Source organism: Stylophora pistillata, chromosome 4, assembly GCF_964205215.1.
Source record: "Stylophora pistillata chromosome 4, jaStyPist1.2, whole genome shotgun sequence".
Lineage (NCBI taxonomy): Eukaryota > Metazoa > Cnidaria > Anthozoa > Scleractinia > Pocilloporidae > Stylophora > Stylophora pistillata.
Window position 1 is genome coordinate 17,835,471 of NC_142522.1, and position 26,482 is coordinate 17,861,952.

The following is a 26,482-nucleotide window of genomic DNA, read 5'->3' on the forward strand; positions in this document are numbered from 1 at the left end:
GTATTAGTTATTGGGACATGATATGGGCCTAACATGAAGGCTTTACCCGTTACAAAGTATGATGGCGGTCCCAGGTGGACCGAAAGTCGCTCATTTAAAAGATGAAACCAGGAACAATCTGGTGGCCATTCTGGAATCAGTGAGTACTTTAAGAAAGTTTTCTTCAACGTAGAACAGCAAGTGACTGGATAAATCTTCAAGACGGGTTAAGGCTTTTTTCGCAACTCGAGTTTTGACAGCTCCTTTTTCATGGCAATATAAACCTGTACAAAACTAATAAATCTACTTGTGCTCTGTAACATGATGCAATACGCAACGTAGTGAATAATAATGGTTTATTTCTAATAATTTTACATCGTGTAAATTAAGCGGGTCATTATCTGTTTTGTTTAACTACATTCCCGAGCACCTTAGTAACCACATGTACATGCGGAAATGTGCTCAAGAGTAACCTCTGTAAGGAATAATGGTTTGATCTGGATTGGGTAGATAAATGAAAACCAAAACAAAATAGTTGTATTTGTTTGTCACAGAATGTACAGGTAACTGTATGTTACACTCATGTTTACTGTGATAGCATATCATCATATTAGCGATCTTATAAAGGCCAAATTAACAACCTTATATTTAACAATTATTCGCCGAAGGCGAGGTGAATATTCACCGAACCTGAGGCAAATAATTGTTTTAGTATAATTTCAGAGCTGAACAACAGAAATTTCTAAAATCATAACATTTTAGTAACATTTTATTTAACATTTTATATAAACTGTGTGGAACAGTTTATATAGCATCATGTAAGGAACTGCTTGACCAATCAGTTTGCTGGAAACTCTTTGCTCAGCTCTGAAATTATACTAAAATAGAAGATTACATTATATAGATTATATAGCAGTGTTAATGTATAAAGTTAAAAATGATCTGTGCCCTAACAATATTAAGAACTTGTTTGATATTAATAATAATATATATAATTTAAGAAACAATAATAATAATAATAATTTATCAATTTATAGTGCACTTTTTACATACAATGATCAAAAGTGCATTACACTTTTGATTAAATTAAAAATTAACTCAAACAATATAATATGTCAAACTGAGAATAGAACTGAATGTAAAATTGCTCACCGATAAAAAGTCTTAAAAAGATAAGTCTTAATATGCACCTTAAACTGTTCACATTAGTAATCGCACGAAGTTCTTTTGGAAGAGAGTTCCAGAGCCTTGGTGCTGCTACCATAAAAGCTCGATCACCTAACGTCTTGGATCTAGTAGCTGACATAGAAAGTAAAATACTATCTGAAGATCTAAGGTTATATAAGGACGATTTAAATGTTAGTAAATCACATAGATATTTAGGAGCAAGGCCGTGAATTGCTTTGAATGTAATAAGCAGAATCTTAAATTCTATCCGGGCTTTAACAGGAAGCCAATGCAGACCACGAAGAAGGGGTGAGACATGACAAAACCTAGATGCATTACAAACTAGCCTGGCTGAGGCATTCAAAACTCTCTGCAATTTGTTGAGCTGGTAGTTAAGCAGCCCATACAAAAGACTGTTACAATAATCAACACAAGATGTAATAAATGCATGGACAAGCATTTCTCTTGATTCTTGAGACAAATACTTGCGAATGCGTTTGATATTATGCAAATGATAACAGGCAGCACCACATAACTTGTTAACATGAGTTGACATAGTATAAGCCGCTCATCGAACCATGAGCCCAGGTTTCTAGCTACTGTTACCGGACAAACATCAATCGACCCAACCCTAATGCAATTGACGTTAACCTTGGCCAGCTGCTGCCTGGTACCTACAATTAAAAATTCTGTTTTGTTATCTTTTAACATAAGATTATCTGAAATTGTCCAACTCCTGATGTCATTGATACAGTCAGTCATGAACTTGATGGCAAAATCAGCATCCACGGATCAATAAGGGCTCAATGATACATACAACTGTGTGTCGTTTGTGTAGCAGTGAACTTGTGGAGGATGGTGTTCAACAATCTGAAACAGTTTTCGCGTGTAGATAGTGAAAAGCACAGGGCCCAAGCATGATCCTTGAGGAACACCTTGTTTTAAAAAGCAAACTGATCCAAGAGACTAGTTACCATTTACAGAAACACACTGGGTCTGGTCAGATAGATATGATTTAAACCAGGCAAGTGCATTGTCAGAAATTCCCAAATCAGACTTAAGACAACCAATCAGCTTATCATGATGTATCGTGTCAAAGGCTGCACTCAAATCTAATAATACTAGCAAGGTGACATGTTGGTCATCCATAGACATCAAGATATCATTTTTAACTTTAAGTAAGGTTGTCTCCGTGCTGTGTTGCTGTTTATATGCCGACTGGAGCAGAGAATGTAAGTTGTTCGCAGTCAGATGCTCCATAAACTGCTCAGCTGCAGCCCTCTCTGACAATTTAGAAATATAAGAGAGGTTACTGACTGGATGAAAATTTTTGAGTGAAAAGTCCAAGCCAGGCTTCTTGAGAGATGGTAACACAAGCACCTCTTTCCAGGCCTTAGAACATCCACCGGTGTCAAAAGAGAGATTAATCAGCTTAGTGATAACTGGCAAGAGTGGTTATAATTTAAGAAACAATGATTTCATTATTCCCAGAGTTAAAGCACAACACATTATGGCAAGCACTCTCTTAGGTACTTAGGTCCAGTTATCTGGTTTAAGTTAGATGGAAAAACAAGAACACTAAGAATGCCACAAGAATTTAAAAGTGCTTTACATACATTAGATATACAAAGTTTAATCTCTTCAGACAATTGCAAGAACTGTGTTTTATGTCAATCTTAATATTTTATATTATCAGTATTGTATTTCTAATCTTTTAGGTAATTTTAATTACACAGGGTAGGGTAGTACATATATTTAGGGTCAACTATACGGGGTAGGATTGTATATATTACGCATTTTATATACATTAGATTTGTTTAGTTGAGGTGTCCTTACTTAGTGGGAAACTGCTATTGATTTGACACATTAATAAAGTTTATTATTATTATTATTATTACTTCTTAAACACATATTGTTAATATGGCCAAAGAAATGAGAATGCTGTTTTTTTGTTTGTCATTTTGATGAAGCCAGCTGTTGGTGCATATTAATTAGAGCTCTTCATTGTGAATTTTTGTTTTTCTAATGTTGGCATTTCTAACTTTATCTGTAGGTTCCAGAGATGAAAGACCTTGTCATTGATCCCCAATTGATGAAACCTTTAGATCACTTTACAGGTGCATCTTTTTTAAAGGTGACAAACAGACTGCAAATAATTTTCATTGGCAAGTTTGTCTGTAAAATCAATTGTTAGATTTAAGAAGAAGGGTCCTCAAACTGCCATAAGTACTGGTTAAGTCAGAGTGGTATATATACCCCAAGGCAGCCTATTTTGCCCAACTACTGTGTGTCCTATGCATGGTATGGTTTAGTGATTATGTTCAGCAACTAAAAATGGGGAGGTTATTTTCCTTTGACCCCTAAAGTTTAATGATAAAAAATTGCAATAAAACATTTCACAAAAGCATATTAAAAATTTGTTGACGATGCTTCGTCATTTGGCTAAGGTCATTATCAAGTGAAAGAGTTGGCCAAATGTCGAAACATCATCAACAAAGTTGTAATATGCTTTTACAAAATGTTTTATTGCAATTTTTTATCGTTAAATGTTTTAAAAAACCACTTCTTTTTCATACCCCAAGATTGATTAGCATTAAGTTTCTCCTCACAACATCACTCCTGAATCAAACATTAAGGTCACAAGAATAAAGGAAATGATTATCAGCCAAAGAAGCTCTAATGACTTGTTTGTTAAATGAATTCTCCTTGTCAGCACTTCAGAAATTGTATAGAGAACAGTATGGAGAAAATGCATACCGATGTTATGGTGCAAAGGGTTAAGGAATTTCCAAGAAGTTTGAATGCCTACCATTATTGTTGGTAACTAGAACATAAAAGGCAGTGTGCCGCAAAATTTGATTTCAATGGAGGTATGATTAGAGATTATATTTTAATGGTGGGTGGCATGATCAAAGAAGTCAAATTTAGCCTTTCATGTCGAGGCCTGTAAAGATTTTCTCTGACATATTTGCTTTTTCACGAAATTTAGTCACTAAAGATGTACTCTTATCAGTTGTTATAAAATGTGATATTGTTTAGGAACATGGTGTTGACAAGATATTTAAACTGGAAAATAAACTTGAAGTTGGTGGAGACAAGTGAGTGATTGAAAAAGTAGCCATAAAGGAAATGTTCCAACTGTTGTTAGGGGCAACCCATATGCTGAACATTGGGGTTGTTTACTCACAGTTATTAGGGACCATAGGCAAACCACAACTGTGATGGTGATGAGGATGTTGCAAAACAAAAGATCCAATGGGCCGAACAATAGCTCAGCATGTGCATTTAAAAATTTTGTTTATTTCTTAGCCCTATAGAATGGACTGCATGTGAACATCTTATTCCTTAAACTCCCAAAGTTTCCCCTGATAATATCAATACAAAATCAAGCAGAAAAGCAATGAGAATAAAAAAGGAATATTTATTAGGGATTATTAACTCTTCCAAAACCAATTTCTATGAACATTGTAAGAACTTTATAGTAGACAATAAGGAGAGTGCAACTAAATGAGATCTTAACTGGGAGTAAAATGGTTAATGCAGTTTATTTTAGCTAAAAGTGATACTGTTTAATAATCTAATAACAATCATGTGGATGTAAAATTGTTATGTGTAATGAAATTAATTGAAGAATATAAATACTTCTTGTCTATATTTTGCACAGGAGAATCTATTTGTTGAGACCAGAGCTTTTACTGACCAAATTTGTTGCTGGTAAGTGGCCCCAACACTTTAAATTCCAAACGAAATTTAGTTCGAAAAAAAAAAATTACAATATCATACATGTATGTATATTTAGCCAACAGTTTTCCAAGAGCAAAGTTGGAGGAAAACTGTGAGCTCTGTGGAACAGATTATGTCTAAGGAGAAACATTTGAGCTTATTTTCCGGCAAGTTGGAGGCTACTGTGTTTATTATCCTTCAAATATTTTAATTTGCAATGTGGAGGGGGAAATGTTTTCAAACAGTTTATTGTTTACTGCATGGGATGTTTACTTTCCAGTGTTTTCTGGTACAACTTTATGAGCAAAATGCATACCTTCCCAACAATAGCAAAGTGTTCTCCCATCTTGAATTAGATTATCATTGAAGACTTTTACTGTATTGGACACGAGGTTTGACAATTGAGGAAAATCGCAGGGAATATCATGGGAGTTACTGGGGCATATTTGGCATATTTGAGTTACTGGGGCATATTTGACCTTGTGAGGTGTTCAGACCAGTTATGCATGTGCAAAAATATTTGATGGATTATTGTGTCATTTGATAATTATGTCATCATTATATTTGATACACAATTTTGTTGATGAAGACAGCGCATTTCATACATTGTTCTTATGGTTAAGATTTTTCAAGGGAATCTATGTTGGCTCTCATAGAGTTCATGTTTTATCTAGAGGGTATATAGATATTATTTGTATCAGCAAATTGTTACCCTCTACTTTCAATAAACTGCAATCCATTGAAAACAAATAACAATTCCAGGGCTCGAATTTAATTTTTGGAGCACTAACCCTTCAGGTTAGTAGACATCTTTTTTACTAACCAAATTATAAAGTTTGGTATCCAAGCTCACAAGTTACGATATCTCAAATATTCAACATTTTGATAATAACGACCAGGACAAATTAAAGAGTGGCTGAAATTGCATGGTGACCTTAAAAACGTTGACAACTATGCACTTATTTTATTTCCCTCTCATTTACCATGATGATAAGTCAAGAACAGTACATCTACAGCACATTCTCTAAAAAGAGTTTAAGTTGATTTAACAACTTGAGTATTCTAAGTATTCTTGTGAGAGTTGGGTCTACGTGCTCTTTGTCCTGAAGTCCACCAATGTTTAAATATATGTTAGAAAATTTTACTAACCATGTCGGGTTAGTTGGACACATTTTTAGTAACCAAACGTTGAAAACTAGTAACCATTGGTTAACAGGTTACCATTATAAAAATTTCGAGCCCTGAATTCTACTAGTTTCTTCATGGTACAGAAATAGGGCTGGTATGAGTTCTATTGATGTATCCAGTTGTGGCTGTTTGGACATCATTATAAATTTAAGAAAATCTCACTCATATTAATTTGCCAAGTACTTGGTTTGTTCAAGATGTACAAAAGATATGCAGGTAATTTTTATGCGAGGTAATGATCCAATTCCATATGTATGATTTTTTTTCTCGGTAGATCACATAAATAATGACAAAAAGAGTGGGAGAAACAGGTCATATAAAATTGTGTTTGTTCCAAGGAAGGTATGTCTTTTATGTCTTGTACTTTTTTCATTATTACAATGCAACTACATTTAATATGCTTGTTGTGGTGAAATCGATTTTTGCCAAAAACTTTTAAGGTGGATTGATGTAAAATTTCCATCATGTTCATTGGCTCATTATCTAAACCTGGACCTTAGAGTTTTTAAAACATTTTAGACTTGCTGTATTCATTAGTGTTACAATTCTTCTTGTGCAAACTGTTTGGGTGACTTTACTTCCAGCCAGTACAGTGTGACTGACAATGTCCATCCACCATGGGTTTGTGTGGGGTGGGAGGGATAGGATAGAAAGCAGGTTGTAATTTGTACCAAGTGAAAAACCCAATTTTTGTCTCAAAAGAATATTAATTAGTTTTAAGATTAAAACAAAGTTAGACCACTTCATAGTGCATTCAGGTGGCAAAGAGCTAAAATGGTCTATATGACTCCACATCCTCAGTAACAAATGTATGCTTTCAACTTTTCTGCACCATTCTTGGAGATGAGAGAGAATGTCTCTGAAATTACTTCATGAGTCTTTTAATATGGAATAGCAAGTGAAAATGTTGTGTTTTTGTAGTTGTACTCATGTGAGATGATTTTGGAGCAGGAAGGAGTGTATGGAGGTAACATGGGGTTTTTATTAATTTATCTTATCTAAGCACCTTGAGCCATTCCTAGGGAAGATGATCAGTTTTCTGTAGATTTCAAGGATATATATGGCCAATAAAGCAATTAATATGTTAAAAAAATAAATGGTGTGCATTATGATTAACTCTTAAAGGGAAGCTCATGAGGGGATTTTTTTACCATAAAACATACTGGTAGATACCTGTGGTTATTGTTGAAGTAAATTAATTCATGTGCATTTCTGAAGAAGGGCTAAGTCAAGATGGGCAGCCTACTGGCTAAGTTATAGAATTTAGTTTTCTGCATTTTTAAGGACTTAGGCAAAATCAAGCATTAATTAAATGTTGTTAAAACTAAGGCAAAAATTTAAAACAAAATAGGTGAATATTCTGTCACCTTGATTGTATATAAGCTTGGAGTGTTGGGGGTTTATTATACAGCAAAATGTTTCTATGGGCAAATTGCAAAATGGATCTCTAAACTTGTTTTAGTTTTCTTTCTCTTGGCTTTCCTAATGTTTTGATTTGCAAATCCATTGCTGTAGAAACTAATATTTATCATAGTACAGAAAAAAGTTTCTCAGAAGTTTAAAGAAGTAAGTAAACTGGCTACAGGCAGTTTTTCTTTGGGATCATGTAGGGAGATCCTGGATTTTGAATACTTCTAGCCAAAATCTCATATTGGGTGGTTTAACATATACTTGTAGTATGGGCAGACATTTTGCACATTGCTTGCAATTTTTTCCTCACCCCTTCAGGGCTCAGAAAAAACTAACACCACTTGCAAAATATCTGCCTGTACTCTATGTTTAACTATTAAACAAGTACACCAATCTGGATGTTTAATTCAATCCTTTTGTGAGAGATACATCTGTCACTGCTCCAGGAAATAACAGATTCTTAATTGTTTTAAAGGTACTTCTTAAAGATGTGTGTAGGGCATTCTTAATCCTTTAATAAAGATGTGTGTAGGGCATTCTTAATCCTTTAATAAAGATGTGTGTAGGGCATTCTTAATCCTTTAATAAAGATGTGTGTAGGGCATTCTTAATCCTTTGATAAAGATGTGTGTAGGGCATTCTTAATCCTTTAATAAAAATGTGTGTAGGGCATTCTTAATCCTTTGATAAAGATGTGTGTAGGGCATTCTTAATCCTTTTCAGTGCTTAATAGGAGTCTGTCACAATTTGTGTAGTCTCAGTATTTTATTGCTGTATTTAGTGTTTGTCTCGTTTTGAAAACTATATACTAAAATATATTAGATTTTTAGTATTGATGTAGAGGTTTCTCTTGGATTCAAGATGTATCTTTTGATGAATTTCAACTGGGATTTATTCCTCTTGACAAAGATGTACTGACATTGGAAATACCAAGCTTCTTCAAAGATTATTTCTTGGTAAGATTGGGCTTTTGCTCGACTGATGGCAAACAAGCCTATTGAATGTTAAAGACTATTACAAAAATATTTTCCTAACTTTTATCAGGTGACCATTCTTAAGGGGGAGTTGGCCAGTTCTAGATCTTACTGTGATGCAACAAACAAGATTGAAACTTCAAGGGGTGTCGCTAAGGCGTGTTAATGCTAAGTATAAACGGGACTATCATACAGGTCATTTTGTACTTCAAGTACCAATAACCACAGAAAACCAAGGTTGACAGTTAATGGTGATTTATTGGTGATCAACAATTAACGATCCATGATATATGAACCAAGATAGGCAATACACGATCACAGTTGTAAACTGAAATAACAATGCAACGAATTCCTATCAATTTACTTAAAACGTTGCGTAACTCATGATCAAAAGCGCTTAGAGCAATTAACCTGCCTCCATCGATTACGCAATCAAAGATAACAATAATCAATGGGAATTCACGAAAATCATAATAATCTATATCAAAATAACTCGAGATTTCAAAATCGATCACAAGATTAACAATGTGGGTGTTCCTAGCTTAGCATCTCATTCTTTGATTCACTCCCTTTTAGATTAAAAATGATAAATTGTACTGTTGTATGACTCTGCACGTTAGCATGCTTCCACTCACAATAACATACTAAACAAAAGAGGAAACTAATAAAATTACTCACATATCGGTCCCACTTGTGCCAAAGGTTAGGAACCAAAAACGGCGAATCGAACAAAACAGACAAATGGACAAGGTGAAATACAATCACACACTTGCTTAAGGGACACTAATGAGACTTTTATACAGCATGGCGATGCTAAAGTATCTGATTAGTAACTAATAGAAAATAGACAACAATGTAACCACATCTGTAACTAATATAATCTGTAACAAAGAAATCAAATTCAACTTAGGCTAACTGAATCATTTGTAGTATCCTTAACATGGCTCCCCTGAAATATTCATATTTCACTAATCAATCTATTAATTAACGTATTAACGTTCTACAAGCTCTCTTTGGCAGTTCAGTTTGGTTCTTGGTGAGGCTCCTTGGCTGGGAATTACTGCGGATCTCAAATATTTCTTTGAGGCTGGTAACAACAACACTAACTTTTGGACTGGTCTCTCTAGGTACCACACGATTCTGATCCTCTTGCCCTTGTTGTCCAAGCAGCTATCTGCAAGAGCTACTTGAACCTTGCGTACTTGGCCATCTGAGCTAGAGTAAACTGCTGACACTCTTGCTAGCTGCCACGCGTTGCGAGGGAGACCTTCATCTTTGACTATGACAACATCATTAACAATTAAGTTTCTTCAAGGGCGTATCCACTTCTGGCGCTGCTGTAAACTAAGGAGGAACTCCTTTCTCCAACGAGTCCAGAATTCATTTGCTAAATGTTGGACTTGCCCCCAACGCTTCCTGCAATACACATCTGCTGGCTGAAAGGCACCGGGTGGAGCAAGAATGACCTTTGACTTCATTGTCAAGAGATGGTTAGGAGTAAGAGGACCGGATGAATCTGGATCAGTATGCTGGGTAATCGTCAAAGGGCGGCTATTGACTATGGCTTCTGCTTCGCACTTCAGGGTCCAAAGAGATTCGTTGTCTAACTGACTTCCATTGTTTTGTAATAATGATGAGAGGACGTTATGTACTGATCTGATTTGGCGCTCCCAAAGGCCACCCATATGGCTCGCTGCTGGGACGTTCATCTCGAAAGTAAACCAGTCACACTGCTCTTCGAGTGACTTTGTTTTAATCTTCTCTTGGTCCATTTCGGCTAATGATTGTGCGAGCTCCTACAAAGTTTGCTCCCTGATCACTTCTAAGCTGGTGGATAGGACCTCGACGACTGAGGAATCTTCTCAAAGCGTTTAGGAAGGAGTCTGTTTCAAGGGAATTGGCAGTTTCGATATGACCAGCTCTTGACACCATGCAGGTAAAGAGCATGCCATATCGCTTCAGCTCCTTTCTTCCTTCTTTAATTGCAATAAATCATCGTGCTCCTTGAATGCATCATTTAATTTATCTTTCAAATGGTCTATTATCTAAATCTCTCTTCCTCCAATTGTTCTACTGTTGACTGTGGTGCGTCACGCAGCAAGTTAATCCTATCAATCTGTTGCTTCAATTTCCTAAAGGTGGCATTCCGATTTGCAAGTTTTGTTTCCACCTGATAAGCTAAACCCTTTTCGTTCATTATTCTTCTTCGTCCGATAGTTTTCGAGGTTTCGAATTGGGAAGGCTCGACGCCCACCACACTCTGGGGTGGCTTGATTGTTTCAGGCGTCGCCTCAAAGTCCAGTTCTGATCGTGTTTTGTTACGAACAGATGCCGGCACGCTGACGACACTCATCTTTTGGCCTTGAGACAAGTACCAAAGAAGACCAAAGATTGAAGCGATGATCATTAACTGTTCATAACCGATTGGCGAAATGAAGCCATGATATTTTACTGTGACACTTGCGACAAATGAGATCGAAACTTCAAGGGGTGTCGCTAAGGCGTGTTAATGCTAAGTATAAACGGGACTATCTTACAGGTCATTTCGTCCTTCAAGTATCAATAACCACGGAAAACCAAGGTTGACGGTTAACGGTGATTTTTTGGTGATCAACAATTAACAATCCACAATACACAAACCAAGATAGACGATAGACGATCATGATCGTAAACTGAAATAATGACAACAGCAACGAATTCCTATCAATTTACTTGAAACGTTGCATAACTCATGATCAAAAGCGCTTAGAGCAATTAACCTGCCTCTGTCGATAACGTGATCAAAAATAATTATAATCAACGGGAATTCACGAAAATCATAATAATCTACATCAAAATAACTCAAGATTTCAAAATCGGTCACAAGATTAACAATGTGGGCGTTCCTAGCTTAGCATCTCATTCTTTGATTCACTCCCTTTTAGATTAAAAACAATGAATTGTACTATTGTACGACTCTGTACGTCAGCGTGCTTCCACCCACAATAAAAAAACTAAACAAAGAGGAAACTAACAAAATTACTCACATATTGGTCCCACTTGTGCCAAAGGTTAGGAACCAAAAATGGCGAATCGAACAAAACAGACAAATGGAAAAGGTGAAATACAATCACACACTTTCTTAAGGGATGCTAAACAAGGCTTTTATGCACACGTGGGGATGCTAAAGTATCTGATTACTAGCCAATAGAAAATAGACAACAACGTAACCACATCCATAACTAAAATAATCTGTAACAAAGAAATCAAATTCAACTTAGGCTAAATGAATCATTTGTAGTATCCTTAACACTTACTTAATAGAAGAGATTACTTATTAGAAACTATCAATATATACATGTAATGGTAAATTCAAACTATTTTGTACGAGAAAGTGTCTAATATTTTTCTCACAGCTTGAAGAGAGTGAGAGAAATGTCACTTATCAACCTGCTCAAATGGTGTAGAACAGCTTAAGAAGTCCTGCTTTGATGGCCCAAAGGGGCCTAACAGTGACTGCTAAATCAGTGGCCACCGATATACTGGTAGCTTTGACTATGAATTTCAAATTTAGCACAGTTATGAGTGAAACTTTGAAGTGTTGCAACACATAATTCATTAGATTTCACTGATTCAGATTACATATCTATTTATGCTCCAGGATGGGGATCAAACATCACTCTCTTTTGTTGCTCATTCTTTGCTGAATCTGCAGAGATGGTATGGTACAATCCCAAGTACTTATGGTCTAGGAAACTGTGCCAAGGTAATAATAAGTTGTTTTTAATATTAACTCAAACTGCATCTGCAACAAAGAAATTGGTTTCAGATGTTTAACATTTTGTTGTGGCCATGGTTATATGAGTTTTGGTTTAGAATGTTCTCAATTACAGAAGGGGCCCAATGGGCACATTCAAACTGTTTCACTGCTGTTTTAAAGTAGCACAAAGTAAACCAAAATAAACCACATTGAATATAAATTACATTATTGATCTATTGATGATAATTTCTAGATGGTTGGTGAATCAGTTAAAAACATGCTGGCTGAGGAAGGAGAGTATAAACCTGTTGATGGTCCTGAGATAGGATCCCTTATCCTTATTGACAGAGGTGAGTATCGGACAGCTGAATTTGACTATTTTGTGTAGTACAAAGGGAAAAAAAGACAAGGAAGAAAGAAATTAGAATGCCATGTGGCTCTGCCAAGCCACAATTTGGAAGTGCATAATTTACAGTCTATGTATATTTGAAGGCAGGCACTGTGGTGTAATTGGGTGTGGGTCCATTTTGGCAGACACCAAGTTACATATTGACAAGTACTTATGGTCTAGGAAACTGTGCCAAGGTAATAATAAGTTGTTTTTAATATTAACTCAAACTGCATCTGCAACAAAGAAATTGGTTTCAGATGTTTAACATTTTGTTGTTAGATAGACAGTGCTTTTCCATTTGATTTCAATTTTTCAAGTAACATGACTTTATCACGTGACTGTTTGCCTTTTTCTTTTGGTAATTGAAAGCGGAATAATGCATATAACACAAATAATATTTTAATTTTCAAATAGGAGTGGACTTTGTTACACCACTCTGTTCACAAGTCACATATGCAGGAGTTCTTGATGACACCTTTGGCATCAGAAGTGGTATATAAACATCAATTATTGAAAATAGGCATTTGAAGACTGCATATGGCTATTGATATAGCGCAATTTTTATAGCATTGAAAAGAACTAGAGTTTGTATAATGGTGCTAGAAGGTTAAGTGTTGTAGAAGATTTGTCTCATTTTAAAACTGCTTATGGCTATTGATATAGTGCAATTTTTAAAGCATTGACAAGAACTAGAGGTTGTATAACAGTGGTTGAAGGTTAAGTATTGAAGAAGATTTGTCTCATATGCAAAACTGAAAACCCGTGAAACGAAACAAAACGAAACAAAACATTAATCGGTAAGGAAATTACCGTTCACCGAGTTAACAATATCACTAAGATTTATTCTTTCTCTTCGAAACTTGTCTTCACTAGATGCCTTGTTTCGCAAAATACCAATAATGGCCGATTGGTAATTGACGAAACAAGGGTCGCAGATAATTTCTTTAGGCGTTCTGCTTATGAAAATTATCTCGCTAGATAAAGCAAAGACAGGCTTACAGACATGACAAGAAATTATTCGAAAGCTGTTCTCACTAGATGCCTTGTATGTGTTCATCAAAACTTAAACAGTATGAGGATGTCTGTCTTGCCCTTTTTCCTTAATATGTTTCCCAATATCTTTCTTGTTCCTGAAGGTGTGGTGGAGTTTGGTCCAGAAGTCACTGGTAAAGATCAGAATGCAAAGATGTTATTGAATGACCAAGACTTGGTGAGGAAAGGTTCTACTTGTGCTTGACATTCAAGTCCAACATAACATTCTACCATGAATGATTATCAAATTCGTGAAACACAGTCTTGTAGAATTTGAAAAATCTTGTACATTCTTAAGCAGGATTAGTCCGGTAGCAAAAAATAGAGAAGTCACAATCTTCAGGAAAAATATGTTTAAAAAGTACTATGTACAATCTTACATGAACACCAAGGCAACAGTCTGCATTAATCCTCAACTTCCCCTTGAAATATGCTTTTAAATTAATAAACCTTGAGATTGATTTGCACTCGCACACCTATGTGTTTGTTCAGTACATTGCAATGCAGATTTGGTCTATTTTTAGAGCTTTAGTGAGTTCCTTACTGGTATAATTTTACATGTTCTGAATGATTAATCAGTTATTTCTTTCCATTAATGTGTTCAGGTTTTTTGCGACATTAGAGATCGTCATTTCTCCAATGTGTTTGGGTATCTTAGTCAAAAGGCAAAGGATGTTCAATCTGGATATGATGTGAGTCTTATGTTGCATTGATCAATGACAAAGTAAGCCTGAAAACTCCCTGAGAGACAGCACAACAGTGAAAAGTTCTGACATTATGTAGGCAGAACTAAACCACATGTAAGACCTGTTAATAGAGAATGGGGGTGGTAAGTTACATATTGGTAGATGTCTATATTGGAGTCATTTTTTCATACCATAGTCTCTTCACTAAGGACTGTTAATTGTTATTGGTGAGTTGATGAAGTGTTACCAGAGGTTGCTATACCACGAATTAACAATCAGGCATTCCTATATGATGAATTAATAACCCGGCCGGCTGTCCAGAGAAAATAGCAATTTCTTTGGGCTCTTTTTGATACACAAAGCACAGCTGGCAGTGATCAGACACCAATTCTGTGACAGATATATTCATGAAAGCCACTCGTAATCATTAATAGTCTTGTAGATGTGACAAGTCCCACCATTGGTAGAGGGCAAAAAAATAATGCTTTCTTCTTGCTTCATTTCTTGCTCACATAAAGAATGATTTGACTCACAGAAACGACAACAGTTATCGACTGTAAGTGACATGAGGCAGTTTGTGTCTTCTGAGCTGAGAGGACTGAGACAGCAACACAAAGGTTTAACTTTACGTGAGTTTATATCAACTAAAAAACTCATTTACTCTGCAGAATTTGTATACACGTGTAAACTACCTTAGGTGTCAAAACTTCCTTCCAATATCAACAGATAGTGATTATGAAATGCAGAATTTTTTCCATAATAGGATACTAGAAAGTAGTTTCTGAGGTAGACCATTACCTCCAAATTATCACTAACAAAAGAAGTTTTTTGGGGGGAGGGGAGGGGGGCTAAGAACAGTATCAGTAATTATTTTCAAATGAATACTTTCACAGCCCATTATGGTACAAAACTGGAACTAGTAAAGCATTTCCAACAATTAACAACTAATAGGTTGTTTCCTCATGTGGTATTTTTGTCTCCGGCATGAAGAAATATATCCGCACAAGACAACCTTTCCTAGAAATGAGAATTAAATTTTATTTTCTGCGTCCTAACCGCTTTCTTGATGCTTAAATACAAAATATTCACACTCGCTATGAATAATAATTTTTAGCGCAATTTATAGCTAATTGCATATGAATAAAAGAGTGATGTGTACTGGGAATAACGATAAAACAAGTATGGACTAATTGCAATATGCAATGGCATATTGCAACATCCCCCCTTCTTTTAGAGATGATGACATCAGAAGACTTTTGTATAGGATTCTTGTACCCGTGTACTCTGAAATTGAAACATAATTCGCATCCTTGTATGCGTAAAAGTTGAGGTGCTGATCCGAAAACTTGTCACACGCTCACGAACAAAGAAAGAGAACTAATGATATTCGTGATGAAAAGCTATGACAGCTACAATTGCCCGTACGACACACTACAAATACATTTCTCTTAAACTGTTATAGTGTCCCTAGATTTGTTCAATTAGTCTCGTAGGTGGTTTAATAGTTCTTCGTGGACGAGACAGCGCAATTCCGACAGGGGTCTTTTCAGACACACACTGTTTAGGCAATGGTTTTGTTGATGGCTGGTCAGCGACATCAGCTGCTGCTGAGCTGGGATGTTTCACATGTCCAGGTCTTGGTGACTTTTGTTCTGTTCCGGGAATTACTAGGGCCTGGTTTAATTCCTCTGGTGTGCTTTCAATCGCTGGACGAATATGGCGACGATTCCTGAAGTACCGGGCACCGGATTCAGTCTGTACCTCATATCGCCTGGGCGAATCTCCGCTTGGCTGTTGTACTACCGTGGCTTTCTGCCAGATTGGTTTCTTGGGATCCAACTGGAACCGGACACTCTGAAATTATTGTAGATCTTGAAGCTTTTTGGCTGTCCGATCGTAGTCATCACGTTGGGCTTGTTTCTGTGCTATCTGTGCCTCTCTGCTGATCTCTAGATTAGGATGTAGCCATGGATGGATAGGAAGGAGTGCTCTATATTTCCGCTGGGAAAGCATCTCTCCTGGGCTAAGCTGACCTGGTCTGACTGGGGTCGCACGATAAATCAGCATTGCAAGATGTGGATCAGAACCCGAATCTTCGGCCTTCTCCATTATGCCCTTTACGACTTTGACCATAGCCTCAATGAAACCGTTCGATTGAGGATACCTTGGGCTAGAGTGTTGCACTTCGAATCTGTACTGAATAGCAAATTGTTTGAATTCTTGGGACACAAACTGGGTTCCTTGGTCTGTGTACACCGTTGCTGGTATCCCATATTCTGCAAATATTGTCTTGAGAAGACTTATCACGTGTCCCGCCGTCTGATTGGTCAGTTTCTTTACAACGGGGAACTTGCTAAAGTAGTCGGCAACCAGCAGGTAGTGGTGGGAACGATACTCAAATATGTCGACTCCAAGTTTAAACCATGGCAAGCTGGGCACATCATGCGGTACTAGTGGTTCCTTCTGTTGAGCAGGCTTGTATTTCGTGCATACGTCACATGATTTAACTACGTTTCTCACATCATCCGAGATCCCGGACCAAAAGACTGTCTCCCGTGCCCTTAACAGAGTTTTCTCTTCTCCTAGGTGGCCCGCATGAAGATCCTTTAGATATTCTGCTCTCAGTGAAGTTGGAATCACAAGTCGATGTGCTTTGAATATCAGACCATCTTCAACTGCAAGTTCTTCACGGTAATTCCAATAATGTTGCAGTCGTTCTGGCTCCTGTCTGCGGTGCTTGTAAACCATGTACTTGAACCTGCCTAGGTTCACCAGTTGTACTTTGTTTACCTGTTTTGCTCTTGCAGCACTTTTTGTAGTGTCCTTTCTTTCCACACTTGTGACAAGTAACATCCTTGGCTGGACACTGCGATCTGGGATGAGCAGGCTTTGCTCCACAACAGAAACAACTTTGCCTTTTTGTCTCACCATGCTCTTTATCTTTAGACGTCTTGTCTCTATTTGACCACTCCGTTGATTTCCCGCCTTTTTGATACTTTGCTTGCACTTTGTGAATCTGTGTCGATCCTTGTTGTATTGCAGTTGTTGCTGCGGTTGCTGTACTGAGAGTCTGCATAATTGATCTTTGACAATCGCTGTTGTATAGGAGAGTCGCAATTTCGATCACTCGTTCGGCGGTAAGGAAGTCCTGGTCTTCTTCCAAACACTTTTGATAAACTTTTGGATTCTTTAGACCAAGAAGAATAGCGTTCTTGAGAGCCATGTCCTTTGCGTCTTGTGGCCATCCGCATGCATCAGTGACTTGCCTGCACTTTTCGATGTACTCTGGTAATTCCATATCACCTTGAGTCAGCACTTCGTACTGTGTAGCCGCGACTAGTTTGCTCCCTCTGGGTTTGCATTGCTCCTCCACCTTTCTGAGATGTATTTCCCATTTCTTGCGATCATCGGCTGGAATTATTGCCTTGTCCAAAATATGTTGTCCGCGTTCACCCGACCACTGATAAATGCATAGACAAACAAACTCTGGGTCTACCTTGGTCATTACAAGACCTCTGCATAAAATCGATACCTTCTTTTTCCATTCTAGGAAACGTTCGTGAAGTTTTCCGTCGTTTGTCCAATCCAAGATTGGTCCTTTCGCGAGAACTTCCATGGTGAACTTGAGGCTTGTGAACACAAAATATTCGCTCGAACTCTGCGATCGTCGATTATCGATGAACTTGTTCGTCTTCCAGAACGTAGACTAGACTTTTACTCCTGACACCATGTTTCCTCATGTTCTGTTTCCTCCAGTTACTCGAAACAGCACGGATGAACGGAATTAAGTTCAATCCAAAGAAGCTACAGTTCAAAACAACTAAGTGCGAAATGAAATTTCACTTCTAACTACCTTCAACACTCCATGGGGGAAATACAAGTGGCTCCGACTTCCCTTTGGCCTTAAAGTCAGCGCAGACGTATTTCAGGAAAGGTTAAATGCAGTCCTAAAGGAAGTGAAAGGAATTACGGGATGCATTGACGATATCCTCACGAGAGGGGTGGATTCCAAGGATCATGATGTAAATCCCACTCCTGACACCATGTTTCCTCATGTGGTATTTTTGTCTCCGGCATGAAGAAATATATCCGCACAAGACAGCCTTTCCTAGAAATGAGAATTAAATTTTATTTTCTGCGTCCTAACCGCTTTCTTGATGCTTAAATACAAAATATTCACACTCGCTATGAATAATAATTTTTAGCGCAATTTATAGCTAATTGAATATGAATAAAAGAGTGGTGTGTACTGGGAATAACGATAAAACAATTATGGACTAATTGCAATATGCAATGGCATATTGCAACAATGTTCTCACTCCTTCATTTGACAGACATTGGTGCTTGTGAAGTGGTGCTCAAAACAAAGACCAAGGAGAATTTTGAAAGGCGGCTTCGAGCAGAGCACAGTATGTTCATCCAAGTATTATTTCTCTTTCATAAAAGCACATCTTGATGGTTATGCTAATTTTTTCCTGTGAACAAGTTTTGGTTGAAAAGCTTTAGATTATATTTGACAATCATAAAAGATTAATATGAAATCAGATTGTGTAATTTTGAGAGGTGCTTTCTTGGTAACTTACTGAATTTTAAACATGATTTGATTCCAGATATGTTGGAACTTATAGAAGATAAGGAGGATATTGACTATACTGAGGAGAATATTATCAGACAGGTTTGTTCACGGTGGCTTTCAAATGTACACAGTACAGAAGAATACATGTGTCTGACATATGAATAAGGGCTGACAGTTTCTAAAGAAACTGTTTGGGGCTGCGTCGGTGGGGGTAACGAAATAATTTGAATATATCAACAAAGTTGAAATGGTAAATTGGCCACCGTTACGATTATAAAAGCTGACGTTTCGAGCGTTAGCCCTTCATCGGAGCGAGTAGAGGAATTGTGGGTTGTGTGTGCTTTTAAAGGCAGAAAATGGAGCTACGTTATTGGTGGGAACATGGTAATGTTAAAGAACAAAAAATAAAATAATGGGATCGAAGCACTCAACCACCCCCTTAATAGAGCAAATGTTTGGGCTCCTATGATGTACGTATGAAAGGGGTCTACTGTGTTTAGAGAATATTGAATCTGCGAAATCAGATATTTTGTATCTTTATTTTTAGAAAAATGAGAGCACATTTTGTGTAACTTATGTTGAAATATGTATTATTAACAAGCCCTTCTGAATAGCTTAGCTTGATTCTTTCTCTCTTGATTGAGCTCTCACACTACAGAATCAGGATCTGGTAGAGGAGACACCACAAACGACAAATCGTGGACCAGAGGGGAAGCCACTGGCATGGCGCACTTTTTGCTGGAAATGAAATCATAGTCAAGAGAGATTAAGAACAACATTATTTCATTAGAGGACAACTGTAATGTAGAGTTTTGTCTTGACTGGTTGACAGCAGTATTATGTTGTTAAATTATATATTTTTGCTCAACAGATGACTCCATTTAAAACACTGCAGCTGTTATGTTTGATGTCTTTAACTCGTGGAGGTGATTTTTTGGTCTTTACTATCATTTATTCTGTTGACCATCTCATGTATGTTTCCTCTTTCCCAAGGGTAAAACCAGGAGAGAACGAAATACATTGAATGATATGCACGAAAAAAAAGGAAAGTCTTGGATGGATACGTTTTGCTACTTCAGTTTCATTGCTCCGTTACTTCTGTGTAGTACCTGAGATTTTTATCGTTACAGGAGCAAGGGGAGAAATAAATGTTCCTTGTGGCTGAGTGGTGGTTCTTTATGTTTTAAAAATTTTCAGGAATTGACCCCAAAGTGTACCGTAGTCTAAAGCACAAGTTCCTTCAGGTGAGGACAAGTGTAGGATGTTTGTCATCATAATCTTAAAAAGAGAAAAGTCGGAATCAAAATGTGTTGGAAAATTGAATACCAAGAACGATATGACCCATCACGTAGACGCACACGTCATACAACATTCATTGTGGAAGGAGTGGCACGGAGTTACTAATTTGCTCCTCTTTATCTCATAATGCGGACTGCGGATTATTTACTCAAGTTTTCCCCTTACCAGAGTTTGCTTGCGAAATAGATAACAAACGTCGCAGTTCCGAAAGACTTTACGCTGATGGAGAAGAAGGACATAAAAAGAAAATTTAAACCAATTTTTTATGAGTGAAAATTGTTTTCACAAGGAAGTGATAGCGGTAATTTTTACTCAGTCCTGGAGGATAATCATCCCACAACTAGCTATGTTTTCAGCCTTACAGAGTATTAATTTTTTGCCTTCCCCAATTTATGCTGCCACTGGTGCTGAGAAAGTGTATCATCTTTGTCATCTTTCGCAGAGCTTTGGACACGAACATATGCTTACTTTTAATTCTCTCAAGCAACTAGGGCTTTACACTGAGCCTGATGTAAGTCAATTCATTATTTTATTTTTTACACCCTTGAAGGAGGTTTCATTCTCTGATATATCCGTTCGTTTTCGCACAGCCCGTTTGCCTATTTGCCTCACATTTAAATAATTATTTTGTTGGTTCTCTGGGATTTCATCCAATCCACAGGTAACATTCGTGGGGGTTGTTTTTCCAATATGCGTTAGGTAGTAAACTGAGCAGCAGTGAACAATATTGACTCTGATTTAGCATTAGAAGCTAGAACGGTTCTGTACGTGATTTTAAGTTTAACATACATTGAAAACGATAACGAAAATAATTTTTCCCTGGGTATTGATATTGTGTCCATAGACACTTTTGTTTATTTGTTTGTTTGTTTGTTTGCTTTTTTGTTTGTTTTTCTTTTCAATAGAAGAGGAGTATCTTCAAGACGCTGAGTAAACGGCTTAGTCTGGTAAGCACATGTATGTTTATTATATTGATAGCTCCGCCGCAAATCCTTCCATCTGCTTAGCTACCCGAGCGTGCTTTGACCCAACAAAATCTTATTAACCAGTTTACATACTTGGTAAACTAGGAATACTTTTTTGTGCCAACATGATTATTTTTGTAGGTGCATTTACAACAATGGAATCGCAAACCCCCTCCTAAGACATAGAAAACAGAAAAAACTTCGACGAGTATCACGAATTTATTTTGCAATCATTTTATGTGGTCTTTCCACCACACTTATGTGAAACCATTATTAACCAAGCTTGTTCGATCAAGATGATTACTTACATATAGTGATCATTCTTTTTTACGTTTTTATGGCCCTCGACCTCACCAAAAAGCAAAGAAGAACTTGACTGAAAAAGCTCAGTCAATAACGCCTATGTAGTCATGTCTTGCTGGATACATGAGCAAGTTTTAATCCAATAAGCTTTATTGCATGATTATCAAACGTTGGTTCCAATGGTTCTTATTCCATAGCTTTCGGTCTGTTAATTATTTGAAGGTGCCGAAGGATGTTGGTAAAATTGATCTCAAGAATCCTCAGGACATGTCGTATGTTTTCAGTGGTGCTTACACTCCTATTTCCTGTAGGCTGATTGAACAGGTAAGCTGCTGCCTATCTCAGAGGACGTAACAAAGAAATGGCAATGAAAATTAACTTCGTTTACCCTTTGTTGGTGTGTTCAGGAAGCCGGCTGTGAATATGTAGAGTTCTCTTGTAGTCCAACAAGAATATGTCGGGCAATGGCTCAGGCTTAATTTCAAACGATGTCATCGACTAAAACTAAACATATTTTCGACTCTCAGACTGAAACGTTTTTTCGATAGCTGATTGGTTCTCGATTCAGGGAGAAAACAGAGGAATAAGCCTTGTTGTCATAGAACTCTCCGTACTCCGTTGTTACGATCAGCCAGTTGTGAGATGATTTGGTTAATGTCGTGGACATGTGTTTTCAGTCCTAGCTCTAAAACTTAAAAATCGTCTTCCAATTTTTCTGAGCGAAACTGTTTTGGTTATTCTAGTCCCTCTGGAATTTTTATTTTAAAGGTCCTTCAGAGTGGTATATCAACATTTGAAGAGATGTCCAGATTACTGGGTGTAGAGTATTTCTCGTCAAGAATGACATCTTCTGTAAGATGTAAGTTCATAAAACAAGAGGTAACTCGTAAAAGAAGCAAGTCCACTGTTCGCCTTGAAACGAACTTCGTCCCTTATTGATGACCTAACTGATTTCCCATCATTTTGTTTATGTTATCACCCCACCCCTCCACCCCCATTCGGGGTGGGATATAGTAAGGATTTTGGCCCAAGTTCTTTCTTTGTCGGTCTCGTTTTGTAATTATTTCCTCTTCTGGCCTTTAATCATTTATCCTTTCCTAAACTTTGTATTCGTCAAAAACTCCCCGAGCTTCAGCTCTTTCCTCATCGACACAGAAGACTATCGTCTCTTCCATTTTACGAGTCCCTGTTTTTCCATTTGACAGACTCTAATACAAATGATTATCCAGGATCCAAATGTGTACTGGTTATGTTCCTCGGTGGATGTACCTTCTCGGAGATTTCAGCGCTCAGGCTTCTGGCGTCCAAGTTAGGTAATATAAGGACAAATGTAAGGACATGCTCCTCAGGTTTTCTCACATCTGTAGAACCCTTAGACTTGTAAAGGTGTCATGAAAAGTTTGCACGTGCTCATAATAAAGTTTTCCCGTTTCGGTATATTTAGTAGTTGATTAAGTAAGATATTATTTCTTGTCGCCAACATTGATTTGTGGAATGTCAAAGGAAGTATTAACCGGCGTCGTGTAATCGAGCCTTCAAAAACAAAGATGTATTTAATCAAATAGTCGCTAGTAAAACCGCATGCGTAGATTAACACTATGATTGTCGAGCAAGCCGATTTAACAGGAAATTAGTGGCCACGAATCATTGAAGAATGAGTAAAACAAAACTGGAACTTTGTCAAGTTAGCTTAAATTATCTTACCACTCCGGACTTACGTACCTGGGTGCGTATATCCGTAGCTTATAAAACATAGCATTTTTGTAACTCAAAAAAGGTGGAATTGAGATAGGTCGTAGAACAGAACGTGTAATGTTGGATTGTGAAGAATAAAGTCAAGGTAACCGAAAGTATACAGTCTAGGTCTGTAGAACCAGCGTGTGTAGAGTTTCCTTCTAACGCAAATGAGAAATTCTGCGAAAAAAGGAGGAAGGAAACGTGAAAGAGAGAGTGCACTTTTCCTGCTTCGCGTGGTCTCCTGGCACTCGTCGCCTGTCGCTAGCGCTTCGCACCAGTTTCTGAGAGTGAACGCAAGCACTTTGGTGCCACTTGTGCTTGTTCAGGTGATATTTTCTTTTCCTTGCAACCATTTAAAGCACATAAAATGATTCTAAGGGTGAGGAATAATTAAGTAACTGTGTAAACCCCCAAGCATTGATTTTTAACGATCTTATTTTTTTGTTTTGTATTGCAGAATATCGAATAATTGTGGCTACGACATCAATTGTAAATGGAACTCGTCTATTGGAGTCTATCACAGAAGCCAAACGTAGATAGAACTCTTTGTATTATACGGGTTTGTTTCACTGAGCGTACCCCATTGTCACTGTCACAGACATGGCACCACACAAAGCAAAACTTCAGAGACACAAGGAACCTGGCACGGGATCTTGAAGTGGATTTACCAGACCTTTCCTTGCATTTGAAATTCCAACTAATGTTGACCTAGGTGATTCCTCACTTTTGCAATGCACTTCCTGTACTGCGCATAACAACCTTTAAATTGGAGAAATTTAAAAAAAAAATAATAATCGAAAGGGGAAAAAAGACATAGCTAAAAGCGTACACGAAGCCCGTTACTCGATGATGCAAATTATGACGTTCAAAGCATCGACTCGAGGAACGTTTCGAGTCGATGTCGTTTATGCGGGCCCCACAGGCCATCAAGAAAAAGAAAAAATTCTTTAGTAATTTGCCAATCGTCAGTGTCAATTAAACGACTTATATAATCAGCTTGCTGATTCGAAGTGCGAGGGATCCATTGCACTTCTAAATGAATTCCCGATCGAATACAAATATCAAAAATCCTTCGGGCCATTTTATGCAAATCTAATTTCATGCTGCCCACTTCAACAATCTTAGCAGCTACTTGGCTATCTGTAAACCACTTAACGTGTGATCCTTCCAACGCTGAGGCAAATGATTGTAATGAAAACTCAATAACGGACAACTCCCTCCACGTTGAACTTTGACTTCTCTCGTTCTCCGACCACATTTTGAGGGACACAAAATCATTGTTTAAGTAAATAATTGCTCCACCTCCAGTAGAACTGGCATCCGAATAAACAAGATAACTTGGATCTTTACTTACAAAGCAATACCTAGTGTTGATATTAACCATATTTTCTTTCCAAAAATACAGTTCTTCCTTGCAGTAATCGTCGAGAAGGGATATAGAATCCCAATTATCCCTACACAAGGTGGACAAGACACAATGTCTGGTCGTTATCCTGCCAATGCTACCAACTACGGGGCCGGTAGAGATAATTTGACCTGTGGAGGCCAACTCTCTAGCAGACACTTTAAAGTCGGCTTCGATGATATGATCAATTGTATTGATGATCTTAAGAATTCTTCTTTCTACAATTCTTAAAGTACCTAGTGCGGAATTCCGGGTAAACCCAGCCAGTCCAATACTTGGGTGGGTTCCCATACCGATTTGTCTTCATTGACAACAAAACCCGCGTTACACAAATCTGCCCTTACGCCCAGGGCCTTACTGCGACAACTTTCGCTATCCTGAACAATCGCCCAACCGTCGTCCAAGAAGATAGCTATACGAAGACCCTGTATCCTCCAATACTTTTCTAAGGGCTTCAAAACCTTTGTGAAACATAAGGGGCAGAGGAAAGACCGAACGGGAGCACAGATAGGACGTAAAGCCGGAGGTCCCGTCTCCTGCACCTATCAATTAGTTAATTTCGGCAAGGGACGTTAAAGAACCCACATCACGAGATTACTGTGATGTGGTCTGGCCTGTTTACTGGGAAGGGGGGGAGGGGGCATCTGTAAAAATTTCTCCTTTATTAATTGTAAACTGCCGCCGGCAGTCTGGAAAAGTCCCCCGCACAGTGTTGTAAAGCGCATTAGAGCATTTACATGGAAATGCGCTATAGAAATTGATCTATATTATTATATTATTATTACAGTAAAAACATAAAATATTTCATTGATGGAATTAGGCGCCCGCCATGAAAACCTCAGAAACGTTTGGTGCTCTTGTGCAATGTCGATATGATGGTAACCGCTTTTTAAATCGAAGGAAAACATGTACGCGTCTTTCGCAAAATAAGACATAGCAATTTTCCAGTCTTCGTACTTAACACTTTGCTTAATTAACGACTTATTTACGTGGCGCAAATCGAGAATTAATCTCTTCTTACCGCCTGGCTGTATAGAAACTGACAAAGGATTTACAACAAAAGGCTGCTCATAAACCATACGCACCCGATCAGAAATGAGAAGCTCAAGAACAGCTTGGTCCACGAAATCAGGATGAAGTCGAGCTGACTTATTATTCTTAAGCTTTACGGCCAACGGAAAAGTGACGAACGGCAGCCTGTAGCCGTTTTCAATAATAGACAAAATAAAATCCGGAGCACCTATAGATCTCCACAACGCTAAACTATTCTTCAAATTACCCTTAACACTTAATAAATGTCCGCTTTCAAGTTCTTTACCTGCGCCAAGACATCTTCATAGCTTTGGCTGAATTGGTTGGCCTGCGGTTGGCTTGTAGGAGATTCCAGGGAATGACTTGTAGCTAGGGGGCTGGTAACTTCCCGGCTGGGAAAAGGATCGACAGTCCTTAGCCCAGTGTCCAAACTTGCCGCATTTGAAACAGGGGAAGAAGTCGCCAGAAGTGTCTCCACGGCCTGAAAGATAAAGGCGACGACGAAAACTGTGGTAAAAGGGAGGTGGTGGTGGTGGGGTGGGGGGGGGGGGGGGAGGGGCGTAAACCAGAAAGATGAATAAACTGTATGGGACCGCAAGCGCGAGTGGGACTCAAGAGACAGCGAAGAGTGTAAGTACTAATAGCTGGCCAATCAGGAGATACATGTAAGACAGAATGTACAATAGTGAGTGCGGCAGGTGTGAAACGAAAACAACTGCAACTGATTACTTGGAATAACAGCGGAAAATACATTAAGTGTAGTAAGTGTAGTAACTGTAATAAGCGTAGTAACTGTAATAAGTGTAGTAAGTGTAATAAGTGTAGTAACCAATAAGTGTAGTAGGTGTAGTGGATCATATCTACTAACGGCCGCCC

The 26,482-nt window shown here is 37.8% G+C and overlaps 1 protein-coding gene across 4 annotated transcripts; it reads left to right on the plus strand.

Moving 5' to 3' along the window:
• On the plus strand, positions 1 to 23,963 carry LOC111325089 (vacuolar protein sorting-associated protein 33B). 4 transcript variants are annotated; one of them, XM_022928821.2, is made up of 23 exons: positions 1 to 139; positions 3,200 to 3,280; positions 4,186 to 4,244; positions 4,811 to 4,860; positions 6,332 to 6,399; positions 6,979 to 7,024; positions 8,329 to 8,423; positions 12,082 to 12,186; positions 12,434 to 12,530; positions 12,986 to 13,063; positions 13,708 to 13,781; positions 14,209 to 14,295; positions 14,825 to 14,918; positions 18,624 to 18,698; positions 18,900 to 18,964; positions 19,737 to 19,791; positions 20,063 to 20,109; positions 20,607 to 20,675; positions 21,070 to 21,111; positions 21,655 to 21,756; positions 22,201 to 22,291; positions 22,638 to 22,745; positions 23,627 to 23,963. In XM_022928821.2, exons 1-23 carry the CDS (start codon positions 59 to 61, stop codon positions 23,707 to 23,709), a joined length of 1,752 nt encoding a protein of 583 aa, XP_022784556.1. In that variant the 5' UTR covers positions 1 to 58; the 3' UTR covers positions 23,710 to 23,963. The 4 variants fall into 4 exon arrangements, with proteins under 4 accessions (XP_022784556.1, XP_022784563.1, XP_088612597.1 ...); XM_022928828.2 differs by having other exon boundaries at positions 14,825 to 14,906; XM_088756471.1 differs by lacking the exon at positions 1 to 139 and adding an exon at positions 4,946 to 5,036 and having other exon boundaries at positions 3,209 to 3,263.
• Positions 23,964 to 26,482: the final 2,519 nt, after the last annotated feature.

Coding starts and splice junctions, on each gene's coding strand:
- LOC111325089 (XM_022928821.2), top strand. CDS start 59: ATGATGGCGGTCCCAGGTGGACCGAAAGTCGCTCATTTAAAAGATGAA. Junction 14,919..18,623: donor ACACAAAGGTTTAACTTTAC/GTGAGTTTATAT, acceptor TTCATTTGACAG/ACATTGGTGCTTGTGAAGTG. Junction 20,110..20,606: donor TAAAGCACAAGTTCCTTCAG/GTGAGGACAAGT, acceptor CATCTTTCGCAG/AGCTTTGGACACGAACATAT.